This window comes from Neltuma alba, unplaced genomic scaffold (genome assembly GCF_004799145.2).
Source record: "Neltuma alba isolate B1F8T4 unplaced genomic scaffold, ASM479914v2 tig00012565_pilon, whole genome shotgun sequence".
In the NCBI taxonomy this organism is placed as follows: Eukaryota; Viridiplantae; Streptophyta; class Magnoliopsida; order Fabales; family Fabaceae; genus Neltuma; species Neltuma alba.
The window spans coordinates 337,238-354,202 of record NW_021637020.1 but is presented as its reverse complement, the minus strand read 5'-3'; the positions used below and the strand labels follow the sequence as shown (position 1 = coordinate 354,202).

General features: G+C 37.2%; 3 protein-coding genes across 3 annotated transcripts; all 3 read right to left on the bottom strand.

The window, feature by feature from the left end:
* Window positions 1-231: 231 nt before the first annotated feature.
* On the bottom strand, window positions 232-2,547 carry LOC114728701 (FT-interacting protein 3-like). The gene has a single exon (XM_028915635.1). The coding sequence runs from the start codon at window positions 2,545-2,547 to the stop codon at window positions 232-234; it is 2,316 nt and encodes a 771-aa protein (XP_028771468.1).
* Window positions 2,548-3,692: 1,145 nt separating this feature from the next.
* LOC114728674 (alpha-glucan phosphorylase, H isozyme) lies at window positions 3,693-11,204 on the bottom strand. Its single transcript, XM_028915606.1, has 16 exons — window positions 11,012-11,204; window positions 10,627-10,867; window positions 9,851-10,030; window positions 9,585-9,761; window positions 9,412-9,497; window positions 9,060-9,249; window positions 8,670-8,762; window positions 7,750-7,934; window positions 7,515-7,632; window positions 7,294-7,422; window positions 6,615-6,833; window positions 6,330-6,533; window positions 5,758-5,916; window positions 5,107-5,370; window positions 4,784-4,974; window positions 3,693-4,345 (listed from the first exon to the last, which is right to left on the bottom strand). The coding sequence occupies exons 2-16, from the start codon at window positions 10,846-10,848 to the stop codon at window positions 4,219-4,221; spliced, it is 2,544 nt and encodes an 847-aa protein (XP_028771439.1). The 5' UTR covers window positions 10,849-10,867; window positions 11,012-11,204; the 3' UTR covers window positions 3,693-4,218.
* A 1,094-nt stretch (window positions 11,205-12,298) lies between these two features.
* On the bottom strand, window positions 12,299-15,610 carry LOC114728675 (calmodulin-binding receptor-like cytoplasmic kinase 2). Its single transcript, XM_028915607.1, has 6 exons — window positions 15,331-15,610; window positions 14,950-15,185; window positions 14,673-14,838; window positions 14,361-14,450; window positions 13,894-14,192; window positions 12,299-13,095 (listed from the first exon to the last, which is right to left on the bottom strand). The coding sequence occupies exons 1-6, from the start codon at window positions 15,566-15,568 to the stop codon at window positions 12,769-12,771; spliced, it is 1,356 nt and encodes a 451-aa protein (XP_028771440.1). The 5' UTR covers window positions 15,569-15,610; the 3' UTR covers window positions 12,299-12,768.
* Between the last annotated feature and the right edge of the window lie 1,355 nt (window positions 15,611-16,965).

Genomic DNA, 16,965 nt, shown 5'->3' with positions numbered 1-16,965 from the left:
TAAATTAGACGGTCATTGTATGAAACATAATTAACAGGTACGTTATACCCAACTATTATAACCCACAAAAATTTCTTGGTGAGCGTTAGCTTCTAACATTATTCGTAAATAATTCATTAGAAAAAATAGTCTTTCAAGGAGAGAGAGAGACCAAATATCTAGCACAAGTTGCATGTGTCAAGTGTTGGCTATCACTGAAAAGGAAAAAAGAAAGAAGAAAGGAATGTGTTCTTATATCATGCTATCTAACTTTGAAGGCATCCTGCTTACCCAGTTCTCAAATAATGCAGGAATCGGTGAACGGAATCTTGGATGCCTCAGCAAATAAAGGACACAAATGCTTATAACAAGTTGGAAAGGAATGAACAAAGTCACTATCCCCCCAATCAGACACAAAATCATGAACAGAAATGTAGCTGTTGGATCCTGCCAAGTCAGAAAGGATTGCAATTTTTCTATTCTAGTCGCCAATTTACCCATTTCTGCTGCAAGCCTCCCGAGGATTATTCTTAACCGATCGTATCTGTATCTTATGATTCTGTCTTCAAATTTGGATGGAACTGGATCGAACTCCTCTTCCAATTCATCCACACTTGCTGCATTAACATGCGACAACTGCAAATCCACATGTGATAGGAGACCTGGCCTCTTTGGATACTGCAAGATGATATCCAGCATAAGGCAGAACAAAATACCAGGTAGCAAAATTTGAGGTTCAAGGATCAGAACAAAAATAATCAGGCAAACTATGAGTGATGAAGTAGGATTCTTCCACTGGCAAATCTTATCATATTGAGCGTGCAAGGCGACGAATCCACTCATAACGGCTTTGATCCTATCAAAATCAGCTCTTCCTCTGCGCATGCTCCACAGGCTTTCATTAGAATCTAGCATATACGACACAACCTCTCTTCTCCATGCAGGTTCTGTCTTGCTCATCCTTGAAGAGAGAAGCATAATGGTTTGTTTCCTCAAACCACTTAACTGAGTCCGAGACAAGGGGTTAGAAAAATGCAGCCTAGGAAGCTTAGGTATTAGGTAGATTTTCAAGAGATTGGCCATATCTGGACAGCAAAACCTGAAGGCTAATTGAATTTCACCCATCTTCTTCAATCCTGAAGGTTGCAGTTCTGCAAGTGGAAAAGAATATGTGTAAATCCTATTGGTTATCATTTCTGATAGATTGATTCTCACCTTCCCTATTCTTGCATCTATTCCTCTGTGATCTCCTTGTACTTCATGTAAATAGCCATTATCAAACACGGCGATTGTGATTGATGTGCATGGGTCATAGACATCCCAAGTGTACTGTTCATTCCACTTTGGATTAAGATTATCAATAACTGTTCTTGTCCGAACCCATTTGGGACCATATTTAGCCACACAATAAGCATCAGTACGACTTCCTATCTTCATCGCCGGCAAGCCAGAAGCATTCAAGATTCCCAATTCAAAAATTCCAACGCTGGATCTCCACAACCTCCGGACTGTTGGATTCAGATCACTGCTGAAACATGGGTCCTCATCAAATATATGATACCCACCATCCAAAGAGAGTCTCATATTAAGCCTACTAATAGCTCTTGCATTATTTTCAACCTCAGTGATATTGGGTCTCTCAAGATTATACCATTTAGCAGCTGGACTTGCACCATCTAATCTCTTATCAGCATTCTTGACAGGAACTTTACACTTCCCTATGCTTCTGTGGTTGTTCATCGTTCCCTGCTCTACACTAAAAAACAACTGTTGATCAAATGGTTCTAGCACAGCAAAGAACATTTCCTCATTCCATTTTGGGTTCCCTTTATTGTTATTCACTAACTTGCTTCTGGAAGTCAAACTCCCCAAGGTAGCTTGAACAAAAATCGGGGAGTCACCAACTCTATCTTCATCTACCAGGTCCTGGGCTTGGATCAAATTAATTCTAAGACACCAAATCCTGGGCGAGAGATATATCTGTGAACGAGTATTAAGAACGTTGTATGTGTTAACTATTGCTGATTCTAAATGCCTCGCTTCAGGAAAAGCCTCATCAGCCTGAGTTCCTATCCAATTTGAGAGCATTAATTTTCCTAAACTGATTCCTTTTTGATCTTCTAGCCAATACCACTGAGATGCTAGTGAACTATCAGTTGGAACCCGTGTAGGAATTTCAGAAATAGCAAAAGATAACCGACCCAGAATCTCACCAAACCTTGGAATCTTATCCTTCACCAAAATTTCAAGAGTTGGCTCTTGAATACGAGCTTTTTCTAAAGCAAATACTTGATTCCATTCTGGGTTTGAGTTCCTGCTGAAGCACGTAGTGGTCATTTTTAGGCCTCCAACTTTCACCTCCACGTAAGGATCACAAGTGTTAGGACCTCTAATTCCTGGCAAGTCCTCAGCCCTCACAATCCTCACGTACAAGAAAAGAGTAGTTTCAACGAGGTCAGTGGCACTTGTGATACCAACATGGCTTGTGGCAGTCCTGGCACCGATACTTGGAGAGATCGCCTTCAAATTGAAATCTGCATTGGGTTTTTTCGAGCTTTGACCCGCCATTGGTTTTTACTGGGACAACGTAAAATGATGGCACGAGGGACTGTACGGTATTGATGGATGGGCTAAGAAAATTCTCAATCATTGAAGCCTGTCCTCCTCATTAGGTTATGTAATAAAGTATTTATAAAAAAAAATTCAAAATAGAAAAATCAAAATATGTTCCAAAATATTCTAACTTAATAGTCAAGATCATAAAATCCTTATCATTAATGGGAAGATTTTTTTCAACTATTTCTTAATCAATGTAATATAAAATAAGTAAGTCTTCAGCTTCAAGAAATAAACAATAAATACAAAAACAGGAATAAATATAATCCTAATTAATGCCTATAAAATCATTCTTGAAGTTTCTTAAACCTTTTAAATTGATCTTCATTTTGCTATTTACGTTTACGAAAATGTGTTGGCATATGATTATATTTAGGTTTCAATTTAAAAAATTATAGTTCCATGAGATTTCTTTATGTGCATATAATTGTATTGAGCCTTCAATAAATTTTGAAGATGTCTCAACAAATTTTTTATTTTTATTCCTAATCAATTATGCCTCTTCTTTTTTTTTTTTTTACTCATTCTTTTTTCCATTTACACTCTTCTGGCATTTTAAAAAAAATAAATTGAATTACAATTTTTATTCTCTTTAATTAATTTTAACCAACTTTTTAATTTGCATATTTTAATTAGTTAAGACTCATAAGTACCGATAAAGTATAACTAGAGTAAACCCATGCATCTACACAAATTCGCAAAAGCAAAATCTTGTACACCTTGAGATGTAAAAAACCGTATCCACACACAAACACACGAGACACACATGCGTCATCTGCTACAAACTTCAGACTACTTTTTTCCTTCGAACTTAGCATTAACTTCAAATACTATGCACAACACGAATCCACATTCTATTCTACTTTCATAAAATATATGGAATCTAGACATAGTGCCCTTTCGAATGCCCATAGTAATGTTCCTCATACGCCAAGAAAAGGGAAAAACTGTTTTGCAGCTATTGAGGTAAATAATAGGGGCTAAAAAGTGCTTACAATATCACGGCTGCTATAAGGCATTAATCACTCATCAATGGCGTCCCATGAAGAACACCGCCCTGGAGACGTACAATGATACTTCTGGGCATAATAACAAAAGGACAAAACTCAACAAAGCTTAATAATGTATCATAATCTGTAGGGATTATTACCAAAGTAGTCCAGCAACATAATACAGTATGAAGAGTTTAAAATGACGCAATCAAATTTACAGGTAGAGGGTAAGAAATGAAAACAGACTCGTTCACAAACATTGTAACTTTGTCCCCTTTTTTCCCCCTTTTTCCTTTTATTTTTCTGCGGTAAAATGGATAACTAAAATCATTATTGCAAGAGAATATGACTTTATTCGACTGAATACAACTATTACGCGGACTTAACAAGCTTCAACAGGAATGGCGTAATCACAGGATCGTAGAACTGCACACTGAGAATAGAAAGCTCCATCCCGCTAAAGCAGATGAGTGGTGAAGGATGACGATATAGCAGAAACTTCAACCTGAAAAGGCATCGACTCAGATTCAGACACGAAAGAAGTGAATGTTCACTTCTCTCCCTCTTAATTCTGATGCTACTCCCCATTTTACTTCTCAGACACTTGAAGGTAAGAGATCTGCATCTGAAATTAAGGTACGCGGCACTCTTCTATGTTCCAAATTTCCTTGGCATACTGATCAATGGTCCTGTCGCTGCTGAATTTTCCACTCCCAGCTGTGCTTAGAATGGACATCTTTAGCCATCTTTTCCTATCGCTGCATCCAAAAAAAATTGGAAAATAACAACACATACTTCATATATAGGGACCCGTTAAACAATCATTCGTTATTAGTGACTACTTGACTCTGTCACCATTAGAGCCTCTCAAAGCAGAGGGGAGAATCAGATTTTTATAATATAGTGCCTCCCACAATGTTTGAGGCTAACTTAGGGGAGATGAATGAGGTGAAGACTGAGCAATACCAGCTTTATTAAACCAGCCTCAATGCATGCTCAAGTTAAACGAGTTCAAACATCTCAAAAACAAAAATGCAGAAACCAAAGTCTTGTTCACAATGTTGCTCTTGACAAGTAACAAAACATTAAATCGATGAACGTGCTTGTTGTACAATGCAGTCAGGAATGTTTCTTTGGTCTTTACCACAGATTGATGAAGGAATAGAACAGTGAAGACATGGAAGATGGTGTCTTACCGATAAGCAGCATCTACTTTTGCTTGAGCATCCATATAGCTGGGGAAGTCATGGCCTACGAGAAAATAGTCACCACGACCATAACCAGAGTTTCCTTCCAACGACTCAAGCAGAGGGTTATAGTCATAGCTTCCAAATATCCCACTCCTAATGAACTTCTTCGCCTCTTCAAACCGAGGATCTGGTTTGAACTATAAATCACATATAAAAAAAAAAGGTGCATACAATATAACGTTGTTAGACATTTACTAATATTAGCAAGTATTATATCATCATTTTCATTGATTATTACAGCATTATCAAAAAGGGCTGCTACGGCATACCAGTCCATTCTCTCTTTCCTTTCGAAGGCGAGGGACATCTTCTGCTGTTGCTCCAAAAAGGAAAAAGTTTTCCTCACCAATTTCCTCCCTGATTTCAACATTAGCTCCATCTAAAGTACCGATAATGAGGCAACCATTCAATGCAAATTTCATGTTGCTTGTGCCACTTGCTTCCATGCCTGCTGTGCTGATATGCTGGGACAGCTCACTTCCTGGAATCAGCACCTCTGCCACAGACACATTGTAATTTGGGACGAACACAACCTGAGAATGATTGTCCATATAAAGCAGAGTAGTCGTAAATTAGCCTAATTACTAGATTGCAGCAAACCAGATAAAACTGTGCAAAATATAGTTCATGCATTGATTATTACAAGGCAATTACCAAATAATACATCATAAAAATGCAGTGCCATATATCATGAAAACATATGATGGAAACCCAAGTGAAAATGGGAAGAACCATGTCATTTATGTACCAAAAGAATTGCTTGGGGCTACCCAACATGGGACTCCATCAAAATACCGATACATGCGATGTTCGGCAGGCAAATGGACAGCAAACTGGGCTTAGCTGATGGCATATTATCCCAGTGCAGAATAAAAGAAATCACAACATGCAAGGAGCTATAGTATCAAAGGGAAAGTTACCTTCAAGTGGTCATTGACCTCAGGATCAGTGTTGACTACAGCCCCAACATCATTAACCAGCCTTACTATTCTTTTTGCATTTGTATACGTAGCAAAAGCTTTTCCTCCAATCATCACAGTGCGTGGAGTTGTTCTTTTCCTTTCTTCAGGGCTCATCTCCTATTACGGTTAAGTCATAAGAATTATTTCCAGAATTCCGGTGTAAATCATAGCATTTCAAGAAGAGTGGCATCTTAGGCGGTATCTTCTATATAATTGCTAGCAGAATATGATATAAGCTACAATTGGGCTATAATTAGCATGAGACATAGAACTGAATAGGCAGGTAACTAAAAATCAACATAAAATATAAAATCTATAACAAGCCCGGCTATTTATTAGCCATGAACATTGGAATCACCTCAAATTCTATGTAATGCAAGAGGAAAACAAGTCTAGTTGTATATTAATTTTCATCATGAACACATAACTGTTGATAAAAAAATTGGAAACTCAGCCAAATTTATTGCCATACAATATCCGCCAATGAATATGTCACGGTTATACTCCAAATAGTGGGCTGTTTCTCATACCTTTAACTTCTTGTATCTATAAATCACACCCAGAATATTCAGTAGCTGTCTCTTGTATTCATGGATGCGCTTGACTTGTATGTCAAACAGACTATCTGGATCAATGCTCACCCCTGTCACCTGTAGAATGTACTGTGCCAACCGCTGCTTATTAGCTCGCTTTGCAGACAGCCATTCAGCTTGCAGTTCTTCATTGTCAGCAAACTATAGGAAGCACCAGGAACTGATGTGAGAATGTTGCAATCATAGGACTCAACAAGCAGGGAAGGAAAAATATCCACTCACCTGTCGAAGACCAGCAAGCAAATCAAGATTGGTTACCCATTGATCACTTTTTAACCATTTAGTGATTATCTTACTGAGCTCAGGACTGCAAAAGCGGAGCCATCTTCGAGGTGTGATCCCATTAGTTTTATTCTGGAACTTCTTTGGCCATATTGAAACATAATCCGCAAATAATTCTGATTTTAGAATGTCACTGTGTAATTGGGCAACACCATTCACCTTGAAAGAGATAAAAACCATTAGTCAAAAAATTTTAAATGAAACCAATAAGCAAAATTGTACAGAACAAATTTTAGAAAGAAAGGTGTAAAAGATTGTGAGGTCAATCTTCCCCTTGTACCCCAAAAAAAAAAAAAAAAATCAGCCAATTTTGCACGGTGTATTTTAACAACAATAGATTTTCTGTATCCGCAGATGAAAAATATTGAATGGTATCCGGCATCTTTTATCATTAGCCAACTTTATACTCATTCCACAGACTTAATTAACCAATATACCATCACAGGATTTTATAACTTGCGGGTAATGTGCTTGCTAGAGAAACACCCGCATGGGACAAATTTACAGTTGTTTTAAATCCCCCAATATAACCACTTGGTGACTCTGGAAAAACAGTAGAACTATACAATAAAATGAGCTGCTGAAGACTTTGATGCGTTCACAGAGGTCAAATGCTTACAGCATGTGAGGACACCACACATAAATTTGCCATCCGAACTACTGGTTTCTGGGGATTATTGTCCATAATGCGCATGGCAGGAAGCTTACTCTCAAGGTCCAACCTTGTTGCACTTATAAATGCAGTGAACTGCAAGCATTTTATGATTTCCAGATTAAAATATATTAGCAAGACCTTCATGGAATTTTTGAAATGTTAAAAATAGAAGCCATGCATATTACCCTCTTGTCTATCTCTTCAATGATTTCCATATGGCGAGGAAGTAGTTTCCACATTACGGGTTGAGACCATTTTTCCAGTGCCTCAGGGAGGACAGTGTGGTTAGTGTAAGCAATTGTCCTGGTTAGCGTACATCACATTTTAGCCACAAGGAGTGCACTAAAGATGTTTGAGAGACACAAAGATGGAAGATTACTGATGCTTATGATATGTGAAAAATTTAAAAATTCACCGGACCTTGTCGTCACATCCCATGCTTCATCCCATCCAAGGCCTTCATCATCCATCAGTAGTCGCATTAGCTCTGGAATTGCAAGGGTAGGATGAGTATCATTAAGTTGCACAGCAACCTTGCTAGGGAACTCAGACCATGTCCAAGATTCCTTTCCATGTCTCCTCTCTTTAAACCGAAAAATTATGTCCTGAGGTAGGTCCAAGATGAGAGGGAAATAGTGAAAAGCATGTCAAACAAGAGAACTGAGCACACAAGTAAAGTGAGTCACTTAAATGTCAATTGTACTTAAATAGCCACAATATTGAGAAATAATACATTCTTTATGACATTAAAGAATATGATCTGTCAGCTAATGTGTTAATTAAAAGACTGCCAGTAAGCAGATGATCTAGTTTTCCTTAACTCATGTTAGTAATCAGAAGAATCTGTAGTCGCAGCAATTGGCTGACATGTGATGTTGATTATCACCAACCAATTCTCCCAATGTCTTGAGCTGTTAAGAGGCTTGAGAATGGTTTGTTATCATCTCTAACACACCCAATTGAATCAAAACCCTTTGAACTTGAAGCATGGACTGAGCATAAGCTAGACATACCTGGTGCTAAAATTTATGTCTAATTAAGAAAATGGGATGGCTGAGACTGAACTCCTTAAGCTCTTGGACTCTAATATCATCTCAAGCACTTCCTCTTCCAGAAAACTTAGGCTATTATGACAGGCTCAATCATGGTTGTATGATGTCTCTAGTAGTGACCATTTGATTCATATATCTCAAACTTTAGAATAAAGGACGTGTAAACTTTGAATTCAGACAGCCTCAGTTAGAGCATATGCAAGTGCAAAAACTAGAAGAGAGGACAAGAACTACAATACAAATAAAAATCGCAATGAAATGGGGAGCTCTTCAGAGGATATGTCTCACCTGGAGTGATGCACTGCAGAGAAAGAATTGCTGCTTCAGCCTAAGAAGTTTCCCGTCTTCCGTAGCATCCCCAGGATACAAAACCGCACAAATCTAGCATTTTCAAATTCAATATAAAACAGCTGGTCCTTTATATTTCTCTTTTGGGGAGTGGGGTGTAGTGGCGGAGGTAGAAAATAAATTATACTAGCATTTGTTCTAAAAATGAACTTCAGGCAAAGATAGATCTATCTCTTTATGCATTTGCTCTTGCAAGGGAAATAAAGGTCTTTTGCAAAAAGATTAATTGCTCATTTATGATTGATGAGAAAAGAAAAGCCGGTCATCAATCATCCCTGTGGAAAACAGCCAGCTTTCGTTAAAAAAGTGATAGAAAGCCACAATACAAACCTGTTGAGCTCGTGAATGAAGAACAGAAGCAGATTCATGTTGTCCATCATTAAATAAAAACAAATTGAAATCCTCTGCACAAGCTTTTGCTTCCCAAAGGCGAAGACTGATGGTATTCTTGGTTTGGTATCCTGGAATTGGCACATCATATGCCAACGCTTGCATAACTTCTCCTCCAACCCACTTTCGGCTGGCATTCACACCAAATTTTCAAGTAAATTATATCAATGTTTATAAATAGATTGGAGCTTTTCATTACATTTGAATTAAGCTTATTTTTAAATCAGACTATAAAACATACTTTTTTCATCATTCAGTACTTCAATAATTTAAGGAGTAGATTTCCACTTACCTTCCATTAGGATTAACCTGAACATGGCCAAAGAATCTGACAGGGTACAAAATGTCATGCCTAGCAACTTCCCAGGGGCTAAACTTCTGCTCAGTTTTCATTTGAGTCCGTCCATCAGTTTAATGTAAAACATGAGATACATTTCCAGTGATTTAAAAGAAGATAAATCAAACCTCAAGCCAGTCCTCTGCAAGTTCCTCCTGGCCTTCCCTGGTGATTATCTGCTTAAATAGCCCATATCTATACCTCAGACCATAACCCCAAGCAGGCAAATTGAGTGTTGCCATGGAATCCAGAAAGCAAGAAGCAAGCCTGCCCAGACCACCATTTCCTAAAGCTGCATCTTTCTCCTGCAATGTTTTAAGTGGGATTATTATTAAGATGCCAAAGATATCAAATACATTTATGATATGAACCTGCCCAGTCCTTTGGTTTTTACCTGCTCTGCTATTTCTTCAAGTTTGAGTCCAAATTTGCGCAAAGCATCAGCATATGCTTCTTGTATATTCAGGTTTCCAACTGCGTTAGTCAAAGCTCGACCTTGAAGATACTCCATTGATAAGTAATATGTTTGCTTAGGATCAACTTTGTGAAAATGGAGGAACGTTTCATTCCATTGCTGAAAAAGTCATCAATATGTGGAAACAGCATTAGTCTAATCATCTGATATAAGAAAATATAATAATCTGATACTAAAACTAGTTTAAAGGATGACTGAAAAATTCCCTAATTATTATGACTTCAAAGTTAAATAAACTACAGCGACGCACACAAAATTTCCCTCTTGACTACAAATATCAGTTATCATTGACAATATCAGCATTAAAATTTATTTTAAAAGATAGAAATGTTTATATATGTTACCTAATTCAAGTTTCCATGGCATGGAAAGATTTGAAAAGGTTCCCATATATATGCACTACTGAACTAAAGCTTATCTCAATAGAAATCGACCACAAGTGTTATCAAGAGTCAAGATATTTCACAGAGGTAATCAGTATCCATGTTTTCCTATAGGAAGTGCACTGTTGTTCCATGTCAAACACCGACAAATCAAAAAATCATCAATCAAAATTGGACTTCGTTACAAGAAGCATGGACAATAATATAGGACATTATATCGCAGAATGATGGTGTGCGAGTAATTTGAAATGAAATGTGATGTTGCATCTGACACGTGTATTGAACACACGACATCCATAAATAGTACCATACTCGAATGAGACGATCGCGAACACTCTCAGCGGTGGCAAAGTAAGCTTGCTCCAGCTCAAACTTGAAAGGAGTGAAATGAGCGCTATACTGCGCGTGGTAATTGATGTCTGACGCAATCTCGTCAGGCTTTTCAGCCAACGGGTTCGCCACCGCCGGAAGTTTGGCAGAAACAGCAGAAGCAGAAGGAGCGCCGCTGCCATTGACCTCCACTTTCCCCGCCATTTCCGATCTCAAAATCAAGCTGTCAGCCATTAAAAAAAAAAAAAGTCTTTCCGTTAGCCACTTCATTAAGGCATAACAATTGATCACAAAGCGGAAAAACCCAACCAATACAACGCCAATCGAAATTCTCACTAACAAACAGCAACCCAGTCGAGAGTATTACCTCTTCAAGCAATTCTAAGATTGATAAAGTGATAATAATTTTGGTTGGAAGAAGATATTTAAGGAAGCGGCAGGCTCGAAGAGAGAATCTAGAGATATGCTAAGAGATACTTCAAAAGAGAGCTATCATGTGGAATAGGAGGGACTTGGAGTGTTGCGAAAAAAGTAAAAATATCTGAGATGGTCCTTCGTTCTTTTCTTGGTAGGAAATGAAACGGAGTGAGACTGAAGCGAGAGCCGTATGAGAGTGTGGGACTAAAGGCCCTTTCTGGATGTGACATTGGGATCACAAACGAGATAGTTTTACAACGGTGAGGCCGAAGACACGTGGCAGCATTCAATGGAAAGCGGGAACGGCGCGAGGTTTGAGATGGCGGTTGATCGTTACGCGCGAAAATTATTGAGTTAATCATGTACTCCTACATAATTTATTTTTATAAAATTATCATTATCAAGTTGACAAATTTTTATCAGAATAAAATTTTCAAGTTGAGAAAGAAACGCGGCGGAGATTGATCTTTGGGGAGAGTGATTTGTCGTGTAACGAATATTTTCCTATAATAAGAAATTGCTTAAAATCTGCTAAAAGAGGAAAACATATCTTAATTTTTTCACTATATAATAATGATCATTGGTCAAGAAGATATTTTTATGAAAATACCATAAAATTTTAATTCAATAAAGATATAGTAATGTTTAAATAATTTGATATTCTCAGTATGCGTTTGAAAACAATAGACATTGATTTATTTGGCAAAAGAAATTAGACAATAGTTCAACTCTATGGTTATTTTAGAACTTCATCAAATTTGTAGGGTAAAGTGAAAAAATTATGAAAACGTGTTATTTTTTAAGGTGGCAAATTAATTTGAATGAAGTATGCATAATTTATTAGGAGAATTACAATCAAATCTCATACAAGATAAATAACTACTAAAAAGTCCAATAATAACATAAGCAGCCTGTAATGACAAGTTCTAGAGTAGAAAATAACAACTTCTGAAACTTGTTTTGTAATTTTTTTTCTTGCATGGAATCTCATTGTAATTCTTCCTAATTTATTTTCACGCTCACTACTTGTTTTTGTGGCCATATTTAAGCTGACCTTTACAAGTCGGAAAGCAAGTCTCTTTCTCTCACAGGGTGCATTACCCTTACGCAATCTGTCATATCCGCTACACCCGCCCTATGCTATGAGCTTAAAAGACTCATTATCTCAAGTACTATTAATTTCTTTGTGAATATCCTTACTTTTTTTTTTTAATATTCTTAATTTGATCCCTTCTTATACCTGTGGGTGATGATGGTACATCAAAGTCGTTCAGTTTCTTAACAAATCACACCAACCAATAGATACCATCAACTACAATATACTGCAGCCCAATGTAACATGAACAACACCTTTCCCCATTCGAGATTACAAACTTAACACAAAAATCTTGAGGTTTACAGGTCAAATTCATGTCTTAAATTCTACCAAAAAAATGTATATAAAATGTGTATGCATCTCTTCATAACTGATGTGATTTGTCTCTGCTTCAAAATTGAGTCTGCCTATCAAATTTTCAGTATTTCATTCAAAGAAACTCCAACCTGAAGTGTTTTCCCTCCTCACAAGTCTGATAACTTAAGTAACTTCCAGCTTGAAAGAGGAGAAAACCTCATGAAAACAAGAGACTGATATGAAAAACCAGCAGAATCATCATGTATGAGCCCCAGTTGAACAATCAATGAACAAATTCTCATGAATTAATACGATCAGGCAGAGACAAATTTATAGTTGTCGCTATCTTCAGCATCAAGTGACACAAGCTTACTCTTCTTATCGTCACCTTTAGTGAAATCTGCAGAATAGTGAGAAGCAAGAGGAGGAACATTAGCCAAAGCCTGATCTCTGAACTCTTTCCGGATTCCCCAAAGAACCTCTGCACAAATCCTCATGGAAGGTCGTGACTGCCTCACTGGCGCAAGACATTGCAAGGCCAGTCTCATCACTTTCTCCATTGCCACGGTTGAAGCCGGGCTTCTCCACAGCCTTGGGTCCATGGCGATGACAGCATCTCCTTGTTTCAGCATCTGCATTGCCTGCTTATAAACAGATTGCATATTTATATCTGTCCAATCAATTCAATGGCTCTTCAAAGCGCATGATCATTTGCTCATGTTCCCAAATGAAAACATAACTCTTAAATATATTTGTAGGTCTTTTGGGTCATAACATTAGGAGAGTTTGAACATTTGTTATTATTCACATCCAACTTCATTCTTAACTCCTGAAGTAGCCTCAAGTGGAATCTTCGTGTAGGTTTTAGAACTCTCCAAACTTCATTTTTACCTCCTGAATTAGCCTCAATTGGCATGTTCATGTAGGTTTTAGAACTCTCCTATGTGAAACTCGGATAAGCAGGTAAGAATTCTTTACATCTTCTACAAAATTTGATGAATGGGTCAAAGTCCTGAATGTTCTGTTCTACGCACGACCAGGGACTACGTAGCTAACGGGAACCGATACGTAAACTCTTTTTTTTTCCTTTTCTTTTTTTTCCAACCAACGATTCAATAAGCCAGCGGAACTGAATCAGTGACTTCAATTTTCAAGCAAAAGTAAATGAAGGACAGTTAATGTAACGATGATCTTTTAGTCTACTGAATTACAAGAAGTAAACATTCAAAACCTGTGAGGAGCCTCTTACCAGAATAATTGCTACTAACAATGTGTATGCCTAGGATGAATTACTGAAGAAAGTTCATTTTTTCCGTTCTTATATCTCTTTAATATGACAAGATAATCAGTCAGGCCTTATTCTCAAGTAATGTGGCCATCAAGAAGAAGTACTATTCCTAGTTCTCTTGCAGTGCTTTAGGAATGTCTAACATGCTTACCCATCTGATGGTCACTCTCTCACTGAGAGGTTTCTTTGGTTCTAATGGATGTCTCCCTGTCATCAGTTCTACAAGCAATACGCCAAACGAATAAACATCGCTCCTGTCGGTGAGTTGATATGTTCGGAGGTACTCAGGATCCAAGTAGCCAGCTGTTCCTTTTATTCCAGTTGAGATATGGGTTGCTGCAGGATCCTCTGAAGCCAAACGAGCAAATCCAAAGTCAGCAACTTTAGCCCTCAATTTCTCTGTGAGCAAGATATTGGATGATTTGATGTCTCTATGGATTATCGGATGATCTGCCAAATATATAACACAAATTAAGCCTCTCATATGCTTTCACCAATGTTACATGAACAAAAAAGAAGGAAACACTGACTTTTTTTCAGGGACAGATATCAGATCAATTCAAAATTCTATATTGTAACTTATAGGAAACTACTTATATTTTGATAAAATGGACACACCTGTGTACATATGAAGGTAAGTTATTGCATGAGCAACATCAGTTGCAATGTCTAGACGCTCACCAATATCGAGTCCATTTCCCCTTGTACCTGTATTTATGGCAATTGGTTATAAAGTTCTTATCTTGAGTTGCAGATACTTGACAAAGAGAGAAATGCTATAATTTTAAAGCATATTCCAAGAGTTGAGGAGATGAGCAGTTGAGACATTCTGGGAATTTCAGGTGAATAATGAGCCAAGACATGATCCGTTGCCTTCTACAATGTACAAATTCATAAGCAGTAAAAGATTAAATATGCCCTGAAACTTACCGTTCAGATGTTCTCGAAGTGTCCCATTGCCAACATATTCAACAACAATCATCTTTTCATCTCCATGCTCCAAATATCCGTATAACCTCACAAGACTCAGATGCTCAATTCTTGACAGGGTATTTATTTCATTCTTGAACTCAGCCAAGTTCTTGTCATGCGCAGTCTGTGAGCAAACTCCACTACATCAGGCACTTGGGTGGTGAAAAAATCTGATATCTGAAAAATCTGCTTTTCTTGGAAATGGAAAATGTTCAAAAAGAGCATTATGCCATACCTTCCTGGAGCGCTTTATGGCAACAAGAGATCCATCATTAAGCTTGCCCTTATACACAGTTCCAAAACCACCTTCCCCTATTATATTATCTGCAGAAAATTTTCCTGTTGCCCTGTAAAGTTCTTCAAACGAGAAGTTCCCCGTTCCAAGTTGTCCACTTGTGGCGCTAGAAGATGCGTAGGAATTAGAAAACTTCCATGAATTCTTGTTACTCTCAGATGATACATCAGTTGAAACTGCAAAAATTATAGATACATCTCAGTCTCAAGTATCCACAAGCCTTGACCTTTTGGCAAACATAATGAATTCAGTCCGTGAAAAAATGATATGGATGAAATCCAAAACATCAAATTCATCATAATATTAAAGACCAAGACTTACATGAGGATACCAATCTGGCTCTACTTCTATTCCTTCTGACATCACTTCCAGCAACTTCTGCAGCTGGTTTTCTCTTGTCAGAGCGGAAGATTCCAAGAACATTTGCGAATTTCTTGACAAAAGATTTGAAATACTTAAGGGAAGGACTAGTCCTTTGATTGTGCTTGTTTGTATCATTGCCCAAATTCCGATTACTTTGGCTTGAAAGAACCAAATGGCGTTCTGGGGGGTTCTTCATTTGCAGAGATTAAGTCTACCCCGGACCATTTCGGGGGCAAAAATTTAAAAGGAAGACGGTCTTGGGTTTTTGTCGCTTTCATGTATTCTCTTAATCCCTTTTATTTTATTTCTGAGACCAGTTCTCTTAACTTATTTTTTACCAGTCCAATATCCCGACTCAGTAGTTTCTGAAGCTGACTTTTTTTTTCCCCTCACAGTTTAAATTTGAAGTGCCTACCAGTAAGAGCTAACCGTCCTTCAGCAGCCAAAGAGGAAGAGAGAGAGAGAGATTTAGTTGAGATTTTAATATATTTTATAAAATTACCTTACTTTTAAATTAACTTTACAACAGGTTTATTAGTACTTAGGTGGTTAAATTTCAATATGTTTAAAATTAATAAAATATTTTCTTCCATTAGTTTTGAAGCAATATGAGCAAGAAGTGGCAAAACCTACCAGGTCAACGGCTCTTATCTGTACCACAAACACGGCAAATGTGCTAGCCACGCGGTTTCTTGGTCACGCATTGAGAAAGCAAGTAGACTTTTCCATGTAATATTATCTTAGACTCCATTTAAAATTATTGGATCATTTTCAAATTTAAAATTTATTATTTTTTTAAATATTATTATTCTTACCAAAAAAATCTACCATATAAAATTGGTTTTTATATATTATTTGTTTTTTGCAGAGAAGGATCCTTGAAAATTAAGGATTTATTATTTTTATTTGCCATCTCAAGATTTATGAATTCGGTCTTTGGACATGATATTTTTCTTTGAAATTTTCATCACAAGGTTTTATTTTTCTTTTTAACTATTGATTTACTTAACGATTCCTCCTTGCTGTATTCTCATCAAACTTGTTGTTTATATAAATTTATGGAAAGGTAGCTGGATGATGTGTCATCAGAGGAAGCTTACGTCATTATTTGATTGCCGAATGCCTTGATTTGTTCTTGTTCCCCGTGCTGATGGAAGAAATACCGCTGCTTGGCTGGGCTCTCCAAAAACTTCCAGAAGCCAAGAGCCGTCCAAAGAAACACAAGCCGCCAAACGTTTATTTTATTTTAATTTTTTTGACAGTCAACAGAACAGATGCCAGCAAGTGAGCATTTTGCGGCCGGCTTGACATGGCTTTGATTTGAATGTTTGATCCTGCAACCTGCGGGCAACAACTAACTAATCAAGACATGACACCTTATCACTTGTTAATGATTTCCATCTTTTGAGATATCACATTTTGTTGATAAATACTACGTCCAGGTTTTGTTAGATTTTTTTATATCCTATAAATATAATATTTCAATATATTTTGTTTTTCATATTTTTTTTTAAAATAGTCCTTCTGATAGTAGTAGTTCTAATCAATAAACTTAATTAGCAATGATATTTTAGAAAAGACAAAATCTATTTA

Coding starts and splice junctions, on each gene's coding strand:
- LOC114728675 (XM_028915607.1), bottom strand. CDS start 15,568: ATGAAGAACCCCCCAGAACGCCATTTGGTTCTTTCAAGCCAAAGTAAT. Junction 14,451..14,672: donor ACTTCGAGAACATCTGAACG/GTAAGTTTCAGG, acceptor CCATAAATACAG/GTACAAGGGGAAATGGACTC. Junction 14,193..14,360: donor TTACCTTCATATGTACACAG/GTGTGTCCATTT, acceptor TATATTTGGCAG/ATCATCCGATAATCCATAGA.
- LOC114728701 (XM_028915635.1), bottom strand. CDS start 2,547: ATGGCGGGTCAAAGCTCGAAAAAACCCAATGCAGATTTCAATTTGAAG.
- LOC114728674 (XM_028915606.1), bottom strand. CDS start 10,848: ATGGCGGGGAAAGTGGAGGTCAATGGCAGCGGCGCTCCTTCTGCTTCT. Junction 7,633..7,749: donor GCATGGGATGTGACGACAAG/GTCCGGTGAATT, acceptor TACGCTAACCAG/GACAATTGCTTACACTAACC. Junction 6,534..6,614: donor TGCTTGCTGGTCTTCGACAG/GTGAGTGGATAT, acceptor TGCTTCCTATAG/TTTGCTGACAATGAAGAACT.